The following is an 8,906-nucleotide window of genomic DNA, read 5'->3' as shown; positions in this document are numbered from 1 at the left end:
AGAAATCTTTCTTTACTTCTCACCTCAGCCTGTCTTCAAGACAAGCTGATGTTTCCTGCCTGGTTTAAACTAATGTCTTCAGAAAAAGCATTTCCTGTGAGCTGGTATCATCTTTTCAAAGTGTGGCTTTACTGTGGTTTACACTTTGTGAGAAAAAAAAAGAGGAGCCACATACAAGCTGAATTGTCTGTGGCCTAAGTTTTTTTTTTAATAGGTATTTTCTGAAGAAATAGATTCCAGCTCTAAGCTGGAGGAGAGCATGTAGTTTGAGGAGTTATGTTTTAATAAGTGTAATTCCTTAATCTCTCATACTGAATTATTGATTTTATTGATCYTGTTGAATTCAATCCTGCATTCTGTATTTAAATTTTTTTGATAGAATGTACAGTCAGCTGCAGCAGCACAGTGAAGAAATCAGGAATATGGGGGCAGAATTCAGAATTTAGAATTTTTGCTGGTAAGTCTGATGTTTATGTCAAAAATCTGCCCAMAAGGAGCCACAGACTTGTAAAACAGTGCCAAAGTTCTTTGTTCAGTCAGTGTTCATCCTATATGTGATTTCTGCTGTGTGCGCAATTGATTCTGAGCTTGCAGGTTATACTGCATGGCAAAATTAGTAGGAGGAACTGTATGAGCTTGTTTTGCCCCCTGAATCACTATAGTGATTCATGTCCTGTCTGGATGAGTTTGAAATATCAAMGGCCACAGAATTATTCTATAGCAATGGGTCAGCAGCATCCTGCAGCTCACTCCTACAGAACTGTCCCTGACATTGGCATGGACCTGCCAGCTCCTCGAACCACACATCACACAAAGTGTAATGAGGGAGGAGAAGGAGRTCTTTGGCTGTGGAGGCTGTGAAAAATCTCTTCTAGGCCTTATTAAGTCAGATAGCATAAGACAGAGCAACCTATTTTAATTTATTAAGCCCAAGATATCCTTTTCAGTAGCCAAAGGTTTATTGTAAAGATTGATTTAAAAATGTTAATTTCTGATGTCAGGCTGACTGTCCTGTAGTTACCCATCTTCTTGYAGACATTTGCTGCCACCTTTGTTTTGTGGCATCCTACTTTTTTGGGATGGACCATGGTTCAGAGGAGCTGATCCTTGAAAACCAGTCCAGAGCCTCTCTTCTCTACTCTCTGCCATGGGATTTCTGAACACAGATTCCTGRGCAGTCCAAAATCTGTTATCCTAAAGTCCAGGCTTGATTCTGTTTTTTTCTGTTTTTCCCTTCTTTTCAGGAACTCCAGCATAATTACTGCCAACTCTGATCAGTTCTTCTCTGTGTTCTTAAAAATAAATGGAGTATAAGAAGAAAAAGAATGGAAARGAAGTGAAGAAAAGGGGTAGAAAATATTTATAAGTTTGAAAATTAAACATATATGTTCCTGGTAGCCTATAAAATAACATTAATCAAACAAATTTCCATAGAATTATATTTTCATATTTTGAGTAATTCTCAGAATTAGCAAAATGCATAATTTGTGAAGTCTTCTGTTCTGAAGGTACTATAGTTTCTTTTTTCTGTCTGAAGCAAAGTCTCAACCTATCCTTAAGCAAATGTGAGCAAATTTTTTTCTGCACAAATCAAAGAGTTGACAGGAAAAGCTGATWTTGTTGCACAGGTCAGAGAAATTGTTGTTGTGGAAAATGGCTGGCAGTATAAGCACATGATTTTGGTAATGGATTCTACAGATACAACCTGCTTGATATATTCTCTTACTCTGTGCATGTGACATTAAAAGTAGCTCAGAGTTTGATGCAACCGTGGCAGGAACAGGTTTGTCACGACAAGTCTGAAATGGCAAAGCTTTGTTCTGGAGTGGAAGAATTCAAGCTTCCTGTGTGGGTCACCACAATACTYATTTCTCATCTTTCAGTTGTCCCATTTCAGTCAGATGTTAAAGGTTACTTTGTCATCCTGCAGAGTCACACATGGGGAATAGGACAGAGGCATCGCCTGTTTCGCTGTTACATTTCAGCTTCCTCCTGTGGAGTTAAGGTAACCCCCACTCAGTTTTCTTGTCCCAATTATCAAACACATTTGTGTTTTGCTCTATTGTTGATATAAATAAATTGGTATAATTAAGGATGTTGATAAGGATCAAATGTGCCTGCATTGCTTTMATTGATGGTGCTTGCAGTGAAAGAAAGAATGCAATCTGTAAATTATGCCACTAGAATTACCTATTCGCTACATGAGGAAATTTAATTCTTCACCTTTTTCATCTTGGTCAAGCCTAAATTTCTTACTTTTATGATGTGAAGAATACTAGATGACTTCACTCCCCCGTCAAAACAAATTTCTCTGGCTAACAATGACCTATGGAACACCATCAGAGCAGCAGTTTAATCACAAAAGATCGAGCTCTTAGTGAGCTGTTGTCATTKCTTAAACCATTTTGTATTCCAAAATCCTGATTTAGGACATCATTCCTTACCTGTATTGCTTTTCTGCTAATAATATGCTTTATCATTAGAAATGATTCCAAAGTGCTATGAGGAAAGCTCTACTGACCTCCAGGGAAATTCAGATCCAGGCCCAGGCTTTGTGGTGGATGGGCCYTCTAAATCCCAAGTAGAGCAAAGTGAAAAAAAGCAAGACTTGAAAACATGTTACAGTGATAAAAAGGAGCACGTTTATATTAATGTGAAACACAAAACTGCCAAGAAACAGCRGAGAAGACAAGGAACAGAAGGGAACAAGGATACCAAGAACAAAGGTAAAGTCTGTTAATAATGGAAAAGATATATGCATTAATRAATAAGCAATCTAACAGATTTAATGTCTGAATTAGAGATTTGCATTTATATGCCAAAATTTTTTCTCTTCTGTCCTGCTGTTTGAGTTTGGAAAGAATTGGCAGTTCAAGGTAGGTCAAAGTTGGAGACTTGCAGCTCCAACAGAGTGAACTAAGGACTTCTGTTGATGCTGTATCTGTATCAAAAATCAAAACACATTGTATTTGCACTTCCCTTCAGATGTAAACCTGAGTTGTGATTGATGAATAAGCCCCTGTAATAGTGTAAGTCTCAAGGGAGTGAATCTCAAAAGAAAGTGCAATGCACTCATGAAGTATGCAGTGACTGAATATGGCTGGCAGAAAAAGGGGACCAAAAAGATACCATTTTTTTTTATTTACATTTGTATCAGTTGGGTGGATCAGTGGATTTTATCAGCTGGCTCTGTTAATTTTTGTCTGTGAGTTAATCAAATGAGTGGGAATGTCTTCCTAAGTTAGCCAGACCAACATGGGGGCAGTGTATATACTGCTCAGCCTAATACATATTTCTTCCTGGTGCCAGCCAGCATCGCAATGGTGAGTATATCATAAATTCTGCCATCACATTTGTACTGTGATTCATCTCTGTATTGAAATTGCTACATTCTGCTAAATTGCACATATGTTGTGCTTCCAACACATAGCTGTGTTATTCTGCTAAATCAGAATCTCATTAAACTTCACGTGTCTTCAAATAATCAAAATAGTAATTAAATGTTAAATTATCAATGTGTGGAATATGTAAAGGAGCCCTGTCAGACATTGTTGGACTCCTGACATGAGTGCAGGCTGAGATAAACTGACAATGCAGTTTGACATAAATTGTATTTTTAGAGCTAATCCCCCTGAGAAATCATTTATATTCTTTTTCCTTCTTGTTAGGTTCTCCTCTTTCACCTATTACCCGCTGGATTATTGCAGCAATTCTCGGGATTCTCTTCTTGGCATTGCTGGGAATAACAGTGGGTTTTATTACCAAGGGTAAGAAAATCTCCTTCACTGAAGCTACTTAATTGGAATTTYGAACTTTATCAGGGAGAACAGCAGAGCTCTTGAAATCTGCTTGTTGGTCCAAGAAAAATGTGGACCTCTTCTCTTTAAAAAAAGACTCACTTTCTCACCTATTTCCATCTGGAAAATGTATTCCCTTCACAGATTCCTTCAGATACTCTGATTCTTTGCCAGTCTCAGAAGAGCTCCTGGGATGGCATTACTGTAATTGGGGAGAATAATTTTCTGAAAAGAATGTATTTGTGAAGTGTGTTTGTTAGAAACTAGGCTATGACARTGAATGGGAAGAGAGCTGTATGATTCTTTTTCAGGCTGTCCATGTCTATGCTACCCTGAGCAATGGGTGACCTACAGAAGCAGGTGCTACTTMTTCTCCAAGGAGAAGAAGGACTGGAATTCCAGCCGGGAATCCTGCTGGGCACAGGGAGCTCATCTCCTGGTCATCGGCAATACCAGGGAAAGGGTTTGTGACTTTGCAGGGGCAAGGGCAGGATGAAGGGGGAGCAAATCCCAGTCACTATTATGGCCAGTTCCTACCCTCTGGGATGATGGCAGGGTGTAAAAGGCTCCTGGGACCCACGCACCACACTCCTGCGTTGGCAAGACAAGGCTTTTCATTATACACTTTGCAAGAGGGACTCCTCTCTGCTTGCCTTGGCTGAACTTGTTCATCAGTTTTGTTCAGCCCTCAGAATCCACAGCTGGGAAAGCAGCCTGGCATGCTGAAATGCTGAGCATCACAAAGCAGGTCCCTGTAGGAGGGAAGGGAATACATGTTGACATTGAGAAATGGACCCAAAACTTCCTCTCTCACATAGTGCTCTTTTCTTTGCCCTTCAGAACCCAGGACTTGACTGAGTTTCTCTGAGTCTACTGATCTTCTGTCTTTCTGTCCCTCCTAGGACTTCTTCCTGATACAACACACCAAACCCCACTGGATTGGTTTACAGAAGAATGCTGATGGTGACTGGGCCTGGGAAGATGGCTCAAAACTGAGTGACAAAAAGTGAGTATGAAGTTTTCTTTGTATTTTTAGATAAAAGGCTTGAGATACTTCCCCCCTCTTACATAAAAAGTCCCATTGTATTCGACAGAAGTCAACCAGTAATGAATGCGGCTGCTAAGGGTTGTTCAGAGGGGCCATAGGCTCTAGCAGATAAGGGCTTCCTCCTGCCCAGCTGCCASAGCCCAGCTGGGTGCACGTAGACCTGGGAATCTGTATCCCAGGCCAATGGACACAGCTCCTACATTCCTGTCTGTTGTCCAGTTGTGTGTCCCAGAGACACAGATACAGGCGCACATGCAAGCAAAGGACTGTGACACAGCTGCCCACAATCATCAGATGCTCAGACTCATCTCTTGTTTTACCTCGTCTCCTCTCTTCACTCCCCATCCCCTAAAAGTTTTGCACAAGAACACAGGCCTGCCTTGAATATACTCAAATCCTTCTCTTCCTCCTGCATTCCACCTTTCTTTCAGTTGCAAAGCCCACYGTGCCCCTGTACAAAGCTGTGGCTGGAGGTTTTTGATGGCCCATCAATTAGTGTTTGATGACTTTTAGTCTTTGCAGTTTTGTCTGTTATTGAATGTTTGTGTCTGTGGATTTCTGTTAAATCACTTCCTCCTCATTATGCTCTTTTGCACTAAAAAAGTCCTTGATTGGATAACCTTCATGAAGCAGAGGCTTCCAYTTTTCACATACCCATACAGCTGGTTTTAACTGGGATACTTTATACTTTCTGACCCAAATGCTTTTAGTAGAACAGCAAAAAATCCCTTGAGAATCCAAACATTTTGCTCTTTAGTGGTAGGAAATGGAGAGCCCACAATGAGACTGACAGACTGCAGGTCTCACATTGAACTCCAGGCATCACAATTCCCACTGCCAGACCTCCCATGTCCTGGGATGGATCCCCCCTGACATCAGCTCATGAAGTCTAACTGCAGCAGGTCTCTTCCCTCCAAAACTGTGAGATGTTCTTCCCCCTGACAAAGTGGGGATCCCTGTCTAATGTCCCCTTGCATGTATGCTCCGTTTCCCACAGAGTCGTGACCAACAGCCCTGCACAGAAGTGTGCCGTTCTGCTGGATGGTGCCATCCATGCTTCCAGCTGTGAAGTCCCTACCCCATGGATCTGTGAGAAATCTGTTCAGTGTCCTCTGTGGACCTTGTCTTAGGAAGTGTTCTTTGGAGAACTGTGCTAAGGCCTGATTCCTGTGAAGTTTCTCGTAGGGGAGCTGTGCTCCTTGCTCCTGTGCCACCTGCCATAGTGGAAGGAATGAAGGTAGCTGCCACAGGAGGTCTGAGTGCTGCTCCTGGCTCCATTCAGGATCACTCTCGTGATGYTCATTTTCATAGCCCTCAGTTAGTGATAGGCAGTCTCAAAGCGGTAGAGAAGAGGGAGGAGATATTTCTCTGAGTTGYTCAGTCATTTTCAGAGGTATTTGAAGACTGTCACTACTGTCCTGAAATCCTAGGGAGAGATGACCTTGTGATCTGTGAGCTCACACAARCTCTGAGTTTATTTCCCTCTCTTGTAATCCCTGATGATGTGCACCAAAGCTTAAAGTTAGCCTGAAGTTGGAAGTTGCCYTGTTATTCCAGGTGGTTGGATCAGATGATATCCACAGGACCYTTCTAATCTAAATTCTTCTGTGGTTTATGTTTGTACCTAGAGAAAACTGGTGCATGGCTTCTAGAGTTACACTGCTGTGTAAATAGCTGTGAAGGAGTAAACCTGCTATCCTGCTGAGACAAAAATAAACACGAATTGCTTCTAACAATTTCTTCAGTAGTCACTTTCTCTGTTATTGCTTTATTTGCTATTGCTATCTCTATATTATTGCTTAATGCATTAAGTGATTAATAAATGGGCAAAGGGAAACTGATGGTAGTAACAGAGTCAGGAGAGCAGGGGTGAAACATTCTGCAATAACACTGCAGCAGAACATCTCTTGCAGAAAAGGACAGCCACAGCCACTGAAATTTCCCAYCCCAGCTCTGCCCAATGGATTAAGGACCGACACATTTAATTTTCTCTGTAGCCAGATGAGTGCAGCCCTTCATCTTCCAGTCCCTTTGTCCTAAGGCCCACCTCAGCCATGATTCAAGTGCCCTGCACCCTGCCCCCCCCCCAAGAGGTCTGTTTGCCCCCACTCAGAGTTTCCTCTAGAACAGCTCTCTCCCTAAATAAGTCTTGCCAGACCACTCAAACAGCCCTTCATTTCATGGGATTCGGTGGACAGATAAAAACAGTTCCAATTTTTGTTACAAATAGGCCACAGTCACACCAACTCCTATGCTCCAMAGCAACACCTTGACTATCTGACAGGATGCCTGTGATGACTTTTTAGGGACAATCTGGTGCTGTTTTATGATAGTATTTCTTAAAATACCAGTGATAATGTTGTTACATTAATTGCCCTAAGCAGTCATGATAGAAGTTACTGGAATTAGCTGGAAGAAGTATGTTTGTCTCAGTAATAAAGTTGTTTTTTACCAATAAAATTGAGATGCTAGTGTAACACCCAGGTTTGAGATGACACAATAGTTGTTGCCTGGAGAACATTTCAGAAAATCTCATCTTTAGCACCCCTTTGGTAATAAAAAAAAAWGTAAGGGTAATTAAAACCATGCAAGAGTAGTAGATTATTATTTTCCTGCATTCTTTATAGATATCTTAAAATTGTTTAAGTCTCATCATACACAATTTTATTCTAAAATTGTAACCCATTCAGAAGCCATTAAAAACACTTTGCAAAGTTATTTGTTTGTTTTCGTTAGTTTTCTTAAAGAGCTATTCACTTTGAATCACAAAAACCAGCACASCATGTGAGAAAAAGCAGATTCTCCAAATACTGCAATAAATGATGTTGTTTTCTGTATTTCTTCTTAGCAGAATGTAAAGCAAACCAGGCAGGATCTTTGGCTTTTAAATTCCTCTCCCCTGGGGCATTGTTWCAGCCTCTGAGGAGCACTTTCCTATTTAACATGTATATATGAATCTCCTCATGAATATACAAGCCTTTTCTCTGCACATGACATTTTTGTCCTRTTCTCCCTATAGAGCCTGAGACATGAAAGAAATAGGATTGTGTTATTTCTGCAAGTTTGTGACTTTTCATAATCAACTATTATATTTATAAACTATACAGATGACACTGGAGATATGGAAGATTATTTGGGCTATGGAGTGAAACCAGTGTGTACACATTTTAATAAAAAAATATTATAGCTCAGCTTTTTTTAAAGGCATTGTAGATTGTTGAGCTGCTAACCAGAAAAAAAAAAATGAAGGCTTCTGCTAAGCCTTATCCTCTTTGTCTTTTAGCCCCCATTTTCCAGGGGGGGTGTGAAACAATTTTGGGATTCATTTTTGTGTGACAGTACGAAGTACAACAGCAATTACAACTCTTGGGCTTTCTCTTAGGCGAATATAAAAGTGTATCTGCCTTGCTTTTTATCTTGGTGAAAACCCTGTTAACTTTCTGCTCTATGCTGCCTTCAGGATGTTAAATGACTAAAATTTTTCTTGTGATATTTTATACAATTTGAAAGCAGTTCTGCTGTGTGCCCAGTGTCAGAAAAAAAAAAAACCTGGTGAAAAAACAAGTTTAGATAATCAGTTGTTTTTAAAGAATTTGTATCTCTAGTCTGTTTTGTTTAACAATATTAATCACAGAGGCAGAAGGGAATTTTTCACTGTGATCTCACTTCTTTCGTATTGCCAGCATTTTGGGTATTGGAATGGTGAAATATCCATTAATTCCACTATTCTGGTTTGGGGTGGAACTTTCAATAGATTTTCAGCTAAGAACTTCTGAGACTAGGTGCTATTTTATCTAGCTAGCTTGGAAAGCAGACGAAAATATCATGTCTGTAAAAAAACCCTGGTTTATCAGCCTCCTACAGGAGTAGATGCTGCCAGATCTGGCAGTTCTTAGCACTTTGAACCTTTAAAATATGCCTTGCAACAGTAATTAGCTAGCAGTAAGTAACATGTTTGAAATAAACTTCCAATTAAATGCAATATTTCTGAAAATGTGCCTTTTGATATTTTCAATTAGTTTAAATTCCCTTTTAATTTTTTTTCATTACTTCTTGATTGG

At 40.1% G+C, this 8,906-nt stretch overlaps 1 protein-coding gene across 1 annotated transcript; it reads left to right on the top strand.

The window, feature by feature from the left end:
• The first annotated feature begins 2,485 nt into the window (after nt 1–2,485).
• Nucleotides 2,486–6,559, top strand: LOC130576153 (killer cell lectin-like receptor subfamily G member 1). The gene is made up of 5 exons (XM_057370575.1): nt 2,486–2,726; nt 3,669–3,767; nt 4,109–4,260; nt 4,700–4,803; nt 5,843–6,559. Exons 1-5 carry the CDS (start codon nt 2,486–2,488, stop codon nt 5,973–5,975), a joined length of 729 nt encoding a protein of 242 aa, XP_057226558.1. The 3' UTR covers nt 5,976–6,559.
• Nucleotides 6,560–8,906: the final 2,347 nt, after the last annotated feature.

The sequence above is a fragment of the Malurus melanocephalus genome, unplaced genomic scaffold (genome assembly GCF_030028575.1).
Source record: "Malurus melanocephalus ecotype Western Australia unplaced genomic scaffold, MMel_1.1 scaffold_128, whole genome shotgun sequence".
Lineage (NCBI taxonomy): Eukaryota > Metazoa > Chordata > Aves > Passeriformes > Maluridae > Malurus > Malurus melanocephalus.
The sequence above is the reverse complement of the archived record's forward strand: the minus strand, read 5'-3'. Positions and strand labels throughout refer to the sequence as shown.